The sequence below is a fragment of the Aythya ferina genome, assembly GCF_964211825.1.
Source record: "Aythya ferina genome assembly, chromosome: 2".
NCBI classification, from domain to species: Eukaryota; Metazoa; Chordata; class Aves; order Anseriformes; family Anatidae; genus Aythya; species Aythya ferina.
Genome location: NC_140297.1, coordinates 109,054,099 through 109,070,443, shown reverse-complemented (window position 1 = coordinate 109,070,443; position 16,345 = coordinate 109,054,099). Strand labels below are relative to the sequence as shown.

Here is a 16,345-nt window from a genome sequence, read left to right as displayed (position 1 = left end):
CAATGACAAGCAGTGCAAGGGATCACCAGATAGAAGAATCCAGAAATGAAGTGAAGCGTGTTGGCTTCGTGGTTAAGGCACAGAGTTCCCTCAGGAATTTAAGGGTGAGAGAGAGCTCCCGAGTTCTCCACAAGCTTTGCTACAAGCCTAATGACAGTGTGCCCTTGGTCAGGTACAATTTTTGGTGTAACAACCAACATGGCTTACCCCAACATGGAGCTGATGGAGAACTCAGGTGGGTTAGGAGGAATTTGGAAATGCTCCCAAGCTCAGTACTGCAGATATAGCCTCTGTGTCTTGAACCCAGTTACACACACAAAAAAGAGCAATCCTTCCCTTCAGCAGAGGTGCAGGTTGCAGAGCTAATTGACTTTGTTACCACCACACTCACCATACCGTGCACACCAACAACACATCTAGCCAGTGACACATAAAATTGACATGCATGCTCATTCTCATCCCCTTTCTTTCCCTTCACAGTTATAATTTTGCTGACAATAAAATCTTGTTACCACAGACAAAAATGGGCATTGGGCATCTCTGTGAAAATTCGAATCAACTCTCAAGAATATGCATATTGGAAAAGCTTGATTTTGAGGTTAAATTGTAAAAAATAAAGTTGTCTGAGCTCAGAAAACTAAACACTGTCCACAGTGTCTTTTCTGCCAAAGCATCACATATTTTCCGTAAGCTCGTAAGAGAAAGAAAGCCAATGGGAATACAAAACATTCCTTTTCTTGGATAATTAGAGCATAAGCGCTCTCAGAAACAGCTTTTCAGCCCCTTCTAGAAAGGTATTTAATGCTTTAAACACCTGGTAATATCTTCAGATAGCTGGGCAGGGTCCGGAGGGTAGAATTTCACATTAAATGCAAACTGCCAAGCACCACCTGGAAGAGAACACATGTTTACTGAAAGTACAGTGTAAGTGCAAATGAAGATGTTCATGCTGTTCAGTTACCAGCAGACTTACAAATACCCCAGTGAAGAAATTCATAAGAACAGGACATAGTATCTTTTTCCTGTATATCTTTCTGAAGATACTACTTTCCAGTCTCATAATTACACTGTTAGATCAGATCTTACAGCTCTTTTCTTATTTAGTAAGATTTTCACTGAAGTAAGGGCTCTAAGGGAGTAGCAATTTATTGCTAATATTTAGGAAAATTCAGTCTGGAAAAAAACAAAAACAAAAAAAAACAAAAACAAAAAAAAACCCACAAATGTTTACTGGAATTAACCATCTGAAAACACAGCCTATACATGTATTAAAACCAAAAACCCAGAATGCAGGCACTGGAAACACAGCAAGCTAGGGTTCACTCGGGCAGCCGATTGGGGTGATGTGCTGGATGGGCACTGCCCAGGGCAGCTCAGCCGCATCATCTCAGGGTGCTGCCTCAGCACATAGCTCCTGCTGCCAGCAGGCAGAAATTATTGTGCCGACAAAACTGCAAGGACAAACACAGGCACCACGGCTGAAGAAAAAGGCCTTAAGCACAGAACACCAGGAAATTCCCAGTTAGTAATTTTGGTCGATTTAGATCACCCCTGGGATAACTGGTTTGCATCACTGCAAATATTTAGTGAAAAGCGTTTTGGAGTGCTACTTTTAGATGTTGTCCTGAAAGAATACAAAGACTGAAAACCAGAAAGTGTTGAATACAGCAATGTAAATATGAATGCTGTTATTTAGAAATGGAGAGGTTATACTAGTGCATGTCTCTAAAGCAAATGAAAAGCAGTAACAAAACCGCAAACCAGAATATGCTAACAAGCAACATGGTGGTATCTTGTGAACAGGACTTTCTCTGAGCCCTTTGTTGCAGGATACACCTCTTCATATGCAGTTCTACTGTAAGGTACAGTATTTCTGCAGTCAAGAAACCAAAGCCAAAGTAAAGACATCTCAGTTTTCTGAAATGTGTTGCCATCTAATTACAAATCTAACTAGGCATAAATCTTTCGAAAGGTCCCATATTGGCTGTGTAATGACAAAATGCTCATGAATGCTGTGAAAAATAGGATTCCTCCTTATAAACACTTCAGAGCAAGGTTTTCCCATATCTTCGATCCAGAAGTACCCTATGCCTAGGTAATTCCCAATGAACATGGGTCTTGGTGGTGTATCTGGAACACTCTGTGGTATAAGAAGCTTATATTCTGGGCAGAGTGAACATCTGCTTGCCTGGAAATGCTGTAAGGTTTTCCCGATTGGATGTTTGGGAGTATTTACTTAGAGACTTCAAGGAAATCTCATCCTATCCAAAGTCCCATTTGCTATGGTCATACATGAAAACCCAAGAAAACCAGCTGTATGCACAATGAGTCTTTGATGGTTACCATCAGGGTTTCACCTCTTGCTGAAATTTTCAGGCTCCTTATTCCAAGACCTTTTCCACTCCCTTGCACCATAAAACCTGGTGGAAGGAAGATTTGGCCGGCAGGGAGGATGGGGCACGGTCCAACTGCTGCCCCTCCCAGTGGAGGGCTGGGGGGCCTCAAAAACCACAGCCTGAAAATCTATGCCCATGCCTCCAGCACACACAAAGACAAATGAAACCGACTTTATAACCCTTGGGAGCACGGCCAGTTAAGGTGACTAAGTAAGAAGCCTTCTTCCTGAACTACAGGGGCTAAAATAAAACATAGTGGGTTAAACTAATGGGGTGTGAACCAGAGGCTGTAAGCACAGCAATGACCTTGTTTCTTAGACACTGGAATGAAATCTCCTGTTTGCAGGGGAATCAAGAATATCTGAGTGCAGTACAGCACTAAGTAAGCAGGATGATATATGTATTTATTTATTTTTTTTACCTTTCATGAAAAGTATCATGCATAAGAGTCCTACTTTTCCACACTTCTCTTGTTCCAAACTTCTACAGTGAATTCTCCAGAGCAAGCAAATTATCACTGTCATCTCCTGCAAATACAACTGTCCCCAGCTCCACGTCCAGGACTAGACTTTTCTGCCCTGGTTCTCTCTCGCTGTCACTATCTTTCACTATCCAACTCATGGCTTGGGCACATATTAAATGCATTTCACATCAGCAGTTTGAAGCTGAGCTGCTTTACTTGCATTGACAATCAGCATAACCTGACTCAAGAAGGTCTACAGCACCTTTCTCTCCAGAGCCACCTTCTCCATGGACTGGAAAAAGGCATACAATGGAGCACAGATTTTCATTGTTCTTCATTGCTGATCATTTAACTCGTAATGAAAATAATACTGGTGGAAAGGTGCAGTTGCTCAGAGAAGCGGAGGAAGCTTTGCAGTCAGTGTCAAGTAACCCTCTGAATTACGGAGAGGGGAATGACTCATTTGCGAGACCTGATCCAAAAAATGTGAACCACCAGATGTGTTTGCTTGTAAAAGCACAGGTGCTAGGTTATTTACAAAACGTACAAAGACAAAAATACTGAGGTTTTCCTGCCAAAAAAAAAAAAAAAAAAAAAAACACACACAAACATTTAATCAATTTGAAAAAGTGAGGGTGAAAAAAAGGCAGGTCAAGTTTCAAGCCTGGCAGCCCTGACACAGTTTTCCTTCCAGACGTTTTTGAATTTCTAATGCAGCAGACAGCTAAATTTAACAACGGGGCTTTTTAAAATATTCACGTGAAGCAGAAAATTGACTGATTCTCTGCAAATTGAATGGTCACTTTAGAAGCAAAGTTCAAGCTTTTGACATGCAGGAAGGAAAGATATTTTAGAGCACTATCTTTGCATCATTAAAACATTTCAATGTGGAGCACTAACCAGTGTTCCTGGATTTCATATGAATATCAGTAACATAAAGAAATAACTTATATCATAGTCCCTAGGGTTACGTCGTTTAATGTCAAACTTCATGTTTTTGCATCTCTGCAAATGTCAAGTTGTTTTCAGTAATGGAATTTCATGTGTTACGAGCCTGAGTAACTGCCTGAACTCTTTATAGGGTAAACACGTGGGTAATTCTTGTTCCAGAGACAGGATGAAGATGACTCTGGAACTTCAGATCCAAGACGAGGTTTCATCACACCAGGGGGAAGCAAGCTCTGTGCTGCCTTATACACTGAAAGGTGGGGACAAGGGGGCTATGGCCCCAAACCACTTGCCTCGTAGCCCCCATGAGCAGGGGGCCAGTGCGTGGAGCACTCATACCACAGGGACATCTAGTGGGGCAGATCTCTTGCCCATCAGCGACAGGGCACCCCCACCTTTCCTATGGATGGCTCTTGGAGGGGTCGTGACCACAGTGGAATGAGTGATACTACAGAGCTGTAGTATCTCTTCCACTGGGATCTTCCAGCTTGAGACACCACATTGGGGTCACCAGCTTTGTCCCTTTGTTACAATGGAGGCTGGAGTCAATGACAGAAGAGGCTTTGTAGCCCACCAAGCTTCTGTGAGGCAGATTTCCATATGTAAGAGACCACACTCATGGAGAAACGAAGGCCATGCCTAGTGCCAGCAGCAGAAACAGATGAAACAGTATGGAAGGAAAAGGGATTTTTTTCAAATTTTGGGGTCTAGGTACACCAGAATTTTTTTTTTTTCCAGAATCCCTGAAAAAAAAAACACACAAACAATAACAAACTTACTTCGGATCTGCTTTTTGATTTCCTTGGCAGGGTCCAACCAATTCTGAAAAGAAAATGTTTCCTTTTTTCAATTTGAATCAGAAAGTACAATCAACATAATTTCTAAAACAGTGCTATGAGACAAAGCTAGAAAACCTGCACGCCCACCCCTTCCTCTTTGGAGCAGCAGTAAGCAGGGATAATGGTGACTTTTAGGATGCAGAATCCAGATTGTTTCTGACCTTCCCAGAAGGTGGGGGGGCAGGGTTGAAATTAACAAAAAAAAAAAAAAAAAGAATAATAAATCCACAGAAACCTTTTTTTTTTTTTTTTTTTTTTTTTCCTAGTGTATCTTCTGGTATAACACCAATTGAATTTCTACAAGCTTGTTAGTTTTTTAATTTTTTTTTTCTTGAATTGTGGAAGGGCTGCATGTGTTGAAAAGCTTTGTCACAGACACACAAGCGTGCCATAGGTCACTGCACCGTTTGTGACCCCCTGCTAGCATGAGGGCATGATGGAGCATGGGGGGACCTGGGACAGAGTTGTGGCCCAGACCACCCCCATCCATGCCATCTGAGGCTGGTGGCTAGGCAAGAAGATAGCACATAAAGGCAGGTGAGGAGGTGGGGGATTGTCACAGTAATGTGCTACTACTTCCCCTAATACCAAGGAGCTTTGCAGGCTGAGACCAAGTTCCTCCAGAGGAGGTGAGCAGCAGGTTGGGGTCTCTTATTGCTGCCACTGCAGTGAGAGCTTGCTGTTCATAGAGTGCTGCCCCTGGGAGAGATAATGGGAGAGAGAGACCCTGTGCCTTCTGCCTTGTCCTCTAACGGAATCAAATTAATATTTAAAATGTCTCACACAGCCCAGAACATAAAGTTCACTTCCCTGAGGAAAGTTCCACTTTGTCCAAAGAAAGAAAAACAGATGTATCATAGAAAAAATATTAAAGAAATATCAAACGGGCAGAACACAAAAACTCCCACACCCAACAAAAACAACCAGTTTGCAGCTGTCCAAATCCAGTCAGTAGCGCAAAACACGAGCCCGAAGAGTTCCAACCATTTCTAAGCTTTCTGTAAAAGCACACTATGTGCCTCTATGAAAGGTGCACCAGGATTTCTGTTTTCAAATGTGACACGTTACTGTCTGCCTGGAGGTTATCTGGCAGAGGATGGAGGTGAATTGCTAAGTACTCTGACATTAGAAATGTGCATGTTATTGATCAATAAATATGGTGTCAGTCGGTTTTTAGCTGCTTAGCTCTGTAAAGTAACTGGTAATCTATAAATGTTTGGTACTTCTTAGCCACATGCATGAATTTAGCCACATGCATGCATTTTTTTCTTTCCAGTACAGGAAAGCATAGCTATCTGGAAATGTACTTAAACATCTGCTTAACTAAGTATACGCTGAAGTGTTATCTTGGACTAGCATGGATCAAGTGTCTGCTTAAGTGACTTTCTGAAACAGGAACAAAATCCTCATATTTAAAAGTCTGCAAAGAAAGAGGAAGAGAAAAAAAAAAAAAAAAAACAAAAGAACACTGATTTCTTTTGTATCATATATAACTGAAATAAAAAGGAAGCCTAGAAAATAAAGTTGTTCTCACAAGACATAAAGAGCTAAAGAGGCAGTAATAACTCTAGCTTCATCAGGGAAGACCTTTGAGGATATACAAAGCACAAAAGATCACCTGGTGATCTCTGCTGGTCTGTGGCATATCTTGCTAAGAAGTTTTGTTCCTGGATTCTTTCAAAATATTTGTCTTAAAATGCCCCACACAGCATTTAAGCTAGCCTTTGCTATTCTTTCTTTCACATGTCCATAAAAATGTGTTTATTACCCAAAGTTTAAATCATCTTAATACACAGTTCACTTAATGTTAAAGTTGAGCCATAGATATGCAGAATAGATTCACTATAGCTGCTGACTGCTTCTGAAGACATGTCTTTAGCCTAATCAAACATAATGCATAAGACAAGGCAGGTCAAGATTTGAAGTCAAAACTTCTTAGCAGTGAAGCAACTCCTGCCTATCTGGATCCCAAATGTTGTATTAAATAAGCCATATTTTAATATTATACACTTAAAAATATACACAGAAATGTAAATCTGACTTTCATCTATGGCAGTAATGAAATAAACCATACTAGAAAGAGAGACAGGTACATGATTAACTTCTTTCATGCCATTAATAGCCCACAGAGAGGTAGGCCAAGGAAGCCCAGGGGATGCTCTCAGGAGGTACAATCAGTTATAAAAAATAACAGCTCTAGATACATATATGTAACTTGATGAGGAAGACAAAAACACCTTCAGGATTGTTTGCAACTGTCTGGGGATGCATTGGGGAAGCTCTGATGTCCAACTGTCAGGTTGCTGAAGGCCAACAAATATTTTGTAGGTTACCTTTTGGTTTTCTGTGTCTCTGTACGTTAGCCCAAAGTAGTCTTTTTCCAAAAGATTCAGATGCTCACACACTTTGTCAAATAGTACTTGACCTCTGGAACGTTTCTGTGGGAAATGAACAGAAGAAAAAAAAATCACCTTTGAAAAATAAAGTAATATAACCATTAAAATAACACTTTTTATGTTTAATCCTCAAATTTGTAACCCAGAAATGATTTATTTCAACTCAGCCATTTTTCAGACCTATTGATCAGATCTTCATACGAATTTGCTGAATGGGACAAATCTGCTTTTCATTAAAATAAAAAGTCGTGGAGTTAAAAGTAAGGCAGTACGTATCATGTTTCAAGTTTCAATTAAAAGACCTCTTCTGTCTTTCAGAAATTGCAACTTCAAATTTATTCTGAGGTCATATCTCAATAAACCAGTTTCCTTTGTTTGCAACAGCAGTAACAGGCAATGGTACAAAATATTCCCTCTAATGGATTATCAGAGCTGTGGCTTGGGGGCAATCTACTGGAGGAAAAGCCAAATGTGGAGACACGTCTTGCTTCAATAACATTGTAGACTGATTCCAGGATCCTTCTCTGTCTGATATATAGGGGAATGCAACATACCATCTACTGAAATCAAGGAGAGCCTCGTATCTCACAGGGAATGCAATTAGGTAAGAAAGCAGTTTTCCGGTGTTCCACTCATCTTCATTATTGCTAACATGTTATATGGAAAGATGTCTCACTGTCTCACTTCTTAGCAGAAGCATCATAATCTCTCTCACATTGGGCAGCAAAAATTCAGGTCATTCTACTTCTTACTGTTGCATATGACATTGAAAAAAAATCTTAAACAAAAAACCAAACAAACCACAGCCAGAAATGTCCTCTTTATAAGCTACCCATGCCAACTTTAATATGCATTAACTATGACAAAGAATTCAAAATTGTTTGGGCCATCAGACATTGTCTGCTTCCCTACATGCACCTCAGCTAATGGAAAAACCTCACCACTTAATTTCAAACACACACACATGCATAAATATTTTAGTTGATGTCAGCCAGCCAGTTTCTTTATCTGTAACATACACATGACTTTAAGCAGAATGGAAATACACTAATTACTTCAAAAGCAACACAGAAGGCTGAAACAAAAGCAGACAGAACGCTTCTTCCAAACTCAACTTCATTAAAATAACGAGGACAAATCCAGAGCACTACAGAGATTGTTGTCTTCTGTCTGTGCTACGCAGTGGCCATTTGTGGTCATGTTACGCCGAGCATATTCGTGACAGCCTGTCATTCCTCAAAGGTCACCCACTTGGACCCACGTCCCTTCGGCACTACATCATCCCGTCACAACAGCAGTTTCACCAGAGCCCCTCGGTGAGCATGAGCATTGTCCTTCCCTCACCAGCTCTCTGAGCTGTACAAATGAAGTGGAGGAAAATGCTCCTCTGTCAATACAGCTGCACCCATACCACGCTGCCAGCCCAGCAGTGTTGGCCAGGCTGCACGAATATTTCACAATCCAAACTGACAGGGCTATGCCAACAAAACTGCGGAGCCCAAAACTGGCCTCAAACTATTTTAGAAGTGGTAAGCAAGCCAACAGAAAATAACAAAATAAATAAATAAATAAAAGGTTGCTGTCTAACACTCGGCAAAAAAACATTAGGAGCAATGGTGGAGTAAATTGTGTAGAGGAACCTATTTTTTTTGTTAAATTCATTATTTGTATTGAGGTTCTGGTGGTACATAAGGCAGAGAAATATCTTCTACAGTTTTATTGATGGGGAAACTGAAGAATGTGGCTGTTACAACCTAACAAGTATTCTTCAGCTGAGAGAGAAACCAGCCACATAAATGTACTGAAGCTGTACTGTATTAACTTCATTTACTGTGCCTTATAACATCATTTGAGCAACCAGCTCTAGGCTTGTCACACGCTTCCAGCCCTGCATCAGGAAGCATAAATAAAACCCAGCTCCTTCATAATCTCAAACAAATGTTTAGTTAATTCTTCAATCCCCAAATCTGGAAATAGATAACGGAGCTTGGTAGTTTTACATTTGCTGCTCCTTGGAGATGACTCCACTACTGTGTGCAGAGAGGAACAACGCCAGTGCCCTCAAGCCAAAATGGTCACATCTCTGCTACAAACAAGCAATGCCGTATTTTGCCAAATTTCTTGCTTTTCTACTTGATAACAAACTGTTTATACTAAATGAAGAGGAATAAGCAGGTTACCTGCTTGCCCCACTGCACCATTTACAGCTGAATTGTGACACTTCAACACTTCAATGTCCTCTTCAAGAGTCACACAAGGTCAACACAGGAGCTGTTTTATGTGGCCAATCTCTACAGCCACACAGATGTCAGCTGTGAGAAACAGTAGCTAGCAGCTGCAAGGTAAGATGTTTTCATAGGGAACTGTAGGAAACAGTTCTGTGCAGCTATGTTGTAATAAAAACACTCAGGATTTCTTTTTTGGCTATGCACTGTGGGCAAGTGAGATTAAATATAGCAAGCCTGGAATAACTTGCATGGCTTATTTTTTGCCTGTGACAAAATCTATCCTCTTCCTTCCCTAGGAAGATGCCCAAGCTTCACTCAGCCAAAATTCAATTTCACAAAATTCCTGATGCATTTGAATGCTGGTAAGTCTTGTTGGTTCTGCAGGAGGGCTTCAGAAACACCATGTGTACCTAACAGCCTTTCCTGGTAAGGATGCTCTCTTCACTGGGTCTCAGCTTTACCAGGATGACTTTCCTTACTCTCCATAGAAAAGCCCATCAGCATTAAGACAGAGGAGCTGCTACTAGAGTGCCTCTTCCCAAGTGAGACCTGACCCGCATGCCACCACTGGCGCAGGATCTAAAGGGCTCCTTTCACTTGGGGGTGCATGCTGCCTGGAAATGGAGCCACCACTGCCACCCTTGTAAAGCACAAAAACAGAGTGAGGGGAGGCTACTTCATAAATCCATGAGACATTAAGAGGTTTAGCTGGGAATATATAATTAAAGCAAACGAACAGACCTCCCACGCTCCTGTTAATTACTTTTCTTTTACCATGCAATCAAATAAGCATGACAGATAAGGCAATGGGTATCATAGCTTTGGCAGGGAAAGGATGAGGAGAAGTAGAGAAAGGTCAAGTTACAAAATCATGCTGCTCCTCAACTCACCCTAAACCTTTGCCTTCCACCATTTTGGGGGTGACAAGGCAATCATAGTTTAATATCAAAAATGTAAAGCAATTCTCAACAGGTCAAAATCTGTGCCTAGTGCCTTTGCAATGCTTTTAGTGGATCACAAAACAAACTCCATGCTATAACATACTGGCCATATAACTGAAGAGTTGTGAAAGGTAAAAACATGGGAAGAGTCTCCCCCACAAATATTCTTAGCTACATTTCAGGCATCAATAGGATGAAATGAAATGTAGAGATGTGAAAAAGAGCCACTTTGCTCAAGCTTTGGGATATTTAGACCACAGAAACAATGCAAAGCATACATTGCACAGTATAAATGAGTATAGAAGTCAGGGAGTAAAAACTTTACACTTTTCACAGACTCTTCCCTGCAACTCTGTAAAGCCCACAGCTCTCGCTTGAAACTGAAATCGGAAAAAAAACCAGCCTCTTGGTCAAGCTCCCAGTGAAAAGAGCCAACAGCAGTAAACTTGGCAAGTCTGTGCCCGCCAGCAATTCCCACACGCAAGGGAGAGGAGAAGCAGCGGTCTTTCCTCGCCAGCTTCTCCTCTGGTTTTGGACCTGAGCCTCTTCTTCCTTGGGAGGCAGAAGGCCACAAAAGGCTCTCCGGGTCCCTAATTGGCTTCCCCAGAAACAGCCCAGGCTCAGCCCCCTCCACATCAACTTCTCACGCTGCCGCTGCTGCTCCACTCCCTGTCCCCAGTTCCCCCCAGCCCAGCTCTACAGCCCTCTTGGCCAGCCAGGACCGCTCACCCTATCTGACACCTCTCCTTCCTCTACTTCTCCCCTTCACTGCCTGACTTCTGCCACTTTTCCACTACAAGCCCCTGCCCAACGTGGCCCCCAACCCATGCAATGCCCTAATCCACCCAGGGGGCACTCTTCCCTTCTATATCTTTGCTGATGATGACCCTTTTTTTTTTTTTTTTTTCCGCAGCACTGAAAAAGAGAAATGAAATAGTTGATTCTACTAAAATCATGTATTTCAGCAAAAGGAGCACGTACTTGGTGGATGAACAAGCAAGTATATCTCCTGCCCTCATCTGTGATGTTTTAAATTCAGGGAATTTAGCCAATATCCCTCCCACTCCTGCCCCATTACAAACCCGACAGACCAAAGTAACATGTTGTACAGCATTGAGAATGAGGAGCTGAAAAATTCAGTACTTCATTTAGCTCTGTGTGGATAACAAGATTATTACAAAGTTAATTATTATCACCAGTGAACATTTGGGTACAATGTCTGGTATTTCTTAATGCAGAAAAATGAAAAAGTTTTCCTTTGTTATGATTAAACCCATAAGCTGTCATGTACTTAAGATGAACGGACATTATTAAAGTGAAAAAATGTAAGCCTTTGTTATTCATACTTTGTCATTTCGGTCACAAAATATGTATTGCACATTAATCTAATCAGAGAATCACAGGAGGGGTGAGGTGGCAGGGACCTCTGGAGGTGACCTGGTCCAAGGCCCCTGGTCAGGCAGGACCAGAGAGGGTCAGGATCGTCAGGTCTAGTTTTGAATAACTCCATGGATAGAGACTCCAGAGCCTGTCTGGGCAACCTGTGCTGGTGTTTGACTGCTTTTGCAGTAAAAGTTTTTCTTTTTTGTTTGTTTGTTTGTTTTTATGTTTAAATGGATTTTCCTGTATTTCAATTCTTGCCCATTGCCTCTTGTCTACTTGCCACTGCTGAGAACAGTCTGGTTCTGTCTTTATTCTTCCCATAAAGTATTTGTACATACTGATGAAATATCTGAGCTTTCTCATCTCTGGGCTGAACAGTCCTAGGTCTCTCACAGCCTTTCCTCACAGAAGAGGTGCTCCAGTCCTGTCACCATCTTTGTGGCCCTTCCCTGGTCTCTCTCCAGTACGTCCATGTCTATCATTTCTTGGGTAGACCAGAACCAGACCCAGCACTCCTGGTGCAGCCTCACCAGTGCTGAGCAGACAGGAAGGATCACCTTCCTCCACCTGCTGCTAGCGCTCTGCCCAACGTGGCCCAGAACGGCATTGTCCATCTGTGCTGCAAGGGCACGCTGTTGACTCTTGTTCACCTTGTTGTCTATCAGGATCCTCCAGTAGTACCCTCAAATGAAGTAATCAGACTACCAAATCCATACGTTACTATGATGTGATAAGCAACTAGGAAAGTTGCACGGTAAATGAGCAACCAGCATTTTAATATAAAGATGTAATAACACCTCCTTGTCACGCAGGTGCTAGTAAGACCATGTGAACCACCTTCACTATTTATTGTGATAAAAGAAGAGATCAGGAAGATTTAAAATGCTATGTGCTGGATGGTACTTCCCAGACTGGAAGTCAGTTATGCCAGAGGAAACTTATAAGGATCCAGAACTACTTGCCTCCAATGGGCAAATTTTGGTTCTTTGCAGGCCAAGAAACACCATTTGTCAGAAACATCTCCTTCAAGCTGCTGTGGCTCCTGTTTTGGCAATCCTGCACTGCCCCCGAACCACCACCATTTTCAGTTTGCTGGCAGCGAACTGCACCTCTGAGGCCATTAAGGGGTTAATCGTCCTACACCTGATTAAAGCGCAGAGTGTTGGCCTACTCTCGTGCTCTATTTTTATTCACTAGTAGATTACCCTCCTCTCACTGATAGGGAAACAGTATGTGCAGCTGAAGAGCAGAAAACAGCCCTCTCTGCTTCCTAGAAATTAAAGCTACTGCAACCCCCGAAGTGTCGCATTTTTAACGTGGTTCTATTTTTGCAGACAATGCTGCAGTCTCATGTGTATGCAAAACGCTGAGCAAGGGCTGGGGGAGGAAGCTGTCTGCAGCATGCAGGTATGCCAGTGCTGTCTGAAAGCAATTACAAGTGATCACATTGAGGGCAAATTTTATAGGCAAGGGAAAATCCAAAGATAGAGTCTCCCATCCAAGCAGCTATAACGGGATTTGTTTGTGCCACCCACAACCATCATCTCCACAGCATAGTACCTACAAGGTCAGGGCACCCCACTGAGCTGAATCTTTGCCTCCATTTCTGTTCAGTCAAGGAGCAGAGACAAAAAGATACCGCAGCTGTGGACTTGGATTTCAAATGGAAAGTGTCTGCACATTTCTTTCTGCACGAATACATATGCAAACATAACATTGCCGCCTTCCTTGGGAAAGCTGTCAAGCTGCCAGTGAACAACGCAACACTAGCACTGGCCTGGCGTTAACTTCTGTACAATTACTGTAATAACTCCAGTGGGCATGACTGCTGGAAGAAGGACAAACAGATTAGTATCATGAAATCCCGGTAGAAATAATTGGTCTTTAAATGATGTTGAGGTTATCTGGTTCACATTCCTAATTAGCATTTGCACTTTCCAATGGGTCTCAACAATACACTGTATAAATGTGTGTGCTGGCTCCAGTCTTGCATGGAGTAATGTATTTTGGCATGTGACTGTACTAGCCTCTTCTTTTCCCCTCGTTCTTTTCAGCAGAGAAGTATTAGCTAATTTTTTTCATTTACAATGCATGATGAAAGAGATTCTAATTGTGTCCAAACCCCTGATTTTATTTCATTTTAGTGTTTCAATTTAAAAAGCATTTTGCAAGATTTTCTGTTGACACTTCAGTTTCTACACTGCACAGGCCACGATGATGGTCTTCTCTACGCAAACGCAAGGAACACTCACATAAAATTTGAGACGCATATGGCATCAAATAAGTAACACACACAAGGCGGAACTTTCATCCTCTCCATCCTGCAGCTTCTGCAATTACTCTTGCAACACAAACAAGTGTAAATGATTAGCTGGTTAGCAGGAATACTTTGTACTTGCCGCAGCAAGCACTCTCTTCCCACAAACTCCCCCAGCTGAGATATCTACAGTAAGCAAGCCTCAGAGTGGCTGAATTCCAGCCTCCTGACAGCGTTCACATTCCTTCCTCATGAATTACCCATCATACACAAAAATTGGCCCAATCTCGGAAAAAAACATGACTTGTGCCAATAGTCATTACTTGCTTGTAAAGGGGGCAAGTGCATGCAAGTTTCCAAGATCCCTTTAGTAATGAGAACTACATCTCCGTGGAAGGGATCTCAACATCATGAATATATCATAATTTAATGTGCATATGCAAATATGTGCATAATTTAAAACACGTAATATGTGTATATGCAAACACATGCAACCTTACGAGTAAATAAATGTGCAGTGTGGTTCCAAATTTGGAGGAGCAGGTGACCATGTCACCACTTCATCTATGCAGAAACAATCACCGATCCCAAACTCAAGCAATAATTCTGGTAAAAAGCATATTTTTACCTATGTGTGAAGTAAAAATCTACTCGCTATGACATTGCCTGTATTGTTTTGAGATAAGTTTGATCTGGCCAACATACAAAGGGCTGAACTGAGAAATTCTAGAAGCTAATTACTGCATTTTAGGACAAAACATTTCCAAATAGAGAAAGTGTAGTTTTTGAACTAATCTATATTTTTCATTAGAAGATAAAAATAAAAAAAATAAAAAATAGCAGGGGTTAATTTTCCTCAAGGAAGATAAATGTAAGAAGCCATTCTAAATAAGTCTGACTTCCTTTTACTTCCACATATTCATACTTTGCAATGTTAGAGGATTTTCTCTTGGGCTGTTTACTCTCTCCTCCACAGTTTCTCTCCACTGGGAAAAGATGATGAAGGAGAAAGGTGACAGAGGAGAAAAGAATCCACAAATTTCTTCAAATCTGTGGTTTCTCAAATGAATCCCTCAGCGGGAAGCTAAGTGTGTAGCATTCAGGAAGAAAAATAGGACGAAGAATCTTTCCTGGAGTGTTAATTGGCAGAAAATCAGCAAGTTTTCCTCTGGTTTAATGAAGTGCATCTTACAGAAAATGCGTATAACTAACAGGATGAGATCTTTCCAAAGAAAAACATGACTCAACCATTGGAGTTTAGCCCCCTAAGTCCCTTGCTGCATTTGCTGAAAATGGTAATGAAAGTTCCAGAAAAGTCAACATTTTGTTTTCTCTGAAAGTTTAGTTTGCTGAGACTGATGTTATGTGTATTACATAAAACAGTTTAAAGAAAGCCACCTCTGATACCGAGCAAAAACTTTGCTGAAGTTACTTGTACAAGCTGTACAACGAAGTGACAAAGCAAACAAATGGACAGAGCAAACAACAGACATCCCACTGCCATCATGTATATAGCCAAAAACTAAAAGACAAAAGAGACAAACTCATCTGGTCTTTTTACTTCAAATACTTTGTTTCTTAAAGAAAAATCTTAACTTTGGCATACCGAGACTTTTATAAATGAACATGTAGGAGGACACATATCTCCTTGATGTACATAACAACATAATAATCTCCATTCAGTTTGTAAGAAGTTTATGCATCACAGGTAGGAGATACTGAACAGGAACTTTCTGATAGCCTTTTGGGAGGCAAAGAAAATAAAGGCAAAGAAAATAATAAGTTTTCCATGAAACACATTCATTTTTTGGTTCTCAAGATGATATACTGTTTAATCTTTCATCTACTCTCTAACTACAAACTAAAATTCCTTGGTAAACTGCATATGGAAATGTTCTAGGTCACAATTCCAAATACAATGTATTGCATAAACAATTTAGCCAAATGTGTGGAGAACTAAGAATTAGACATGTTAGAAACCTTTCGTTTAATAAAAGCTATGATGAAAATGCTTTTTTTTTTTTTTTTAAATGTGAATGTATTTCATCCAAAGAGGTGCTTTGCCTGAAAGCTGTATGCCAATACGAGCTCTCCAATTATTCTCTTTATGAAGATTTCTACGCAAGGACCCACACGTACATCAGTGTAGCTGTCTAATATATGTAAAAGTTTGAAATAAAACATGCAGTATTATTCTGCAGTATTATTAATTTAGAACTCTATCCCATACTGCTGCGCACATACAAATGAATGCCACATAAAGAAACATACAATAAACTAGAAGGTATTTTGACACACAGTGAAGACTGATCTTTTACCCCCTCATCATGGTGGTTCTATAATTTATCAGCTTTTTGATATTTATTGTGTATAGAACACTGAAATATATTACTGTTCCTAAAAAGAGCCATTTTTGACACCTACCTCTTAAATATTTAATTCAAGTATTTAGATAAATAGGTAACACTGCCTGTGCTATAGTTACATACCTGCA

The 16,345-nt window shown here is 40.9% G+C and overlaps 1 protein-coding gene across 25 annotated transcripts in view; it reads right to left on the bottom strand.

The window, feature by feature from the left end:
• Window positions 1-16,345, bottom strand: part of EPB41L3 (erythrocyte membrane protein band 4.1 like 3) — a 141,552-nt gene that overhangs the window by 35,473 nt on the left and 89,734 nt on the right. For all 25 annotated transcript variants that reach the window (XM_084508106.1, XM_084508107.1, XM_084508083.1 and 22 more), the window contains exons 4-6: window positions 6,980-7,084; window positions 4,587-4,629; window positions 815-890 (exon numbers count right to left, since the gene is read on the bottom strand). In XM_084508106.1, the coding sequence (XP_084364232.1) occupies window positions 815-890; window positions 4,587-4,629; window positions 6,980-7,084 (224 nt within the window). The remainder of the gene's footprint in view (window positions 1-814; window positions 891-4,586; window positions 4,630-6,979; window positions 7,085-16,345) is intronic.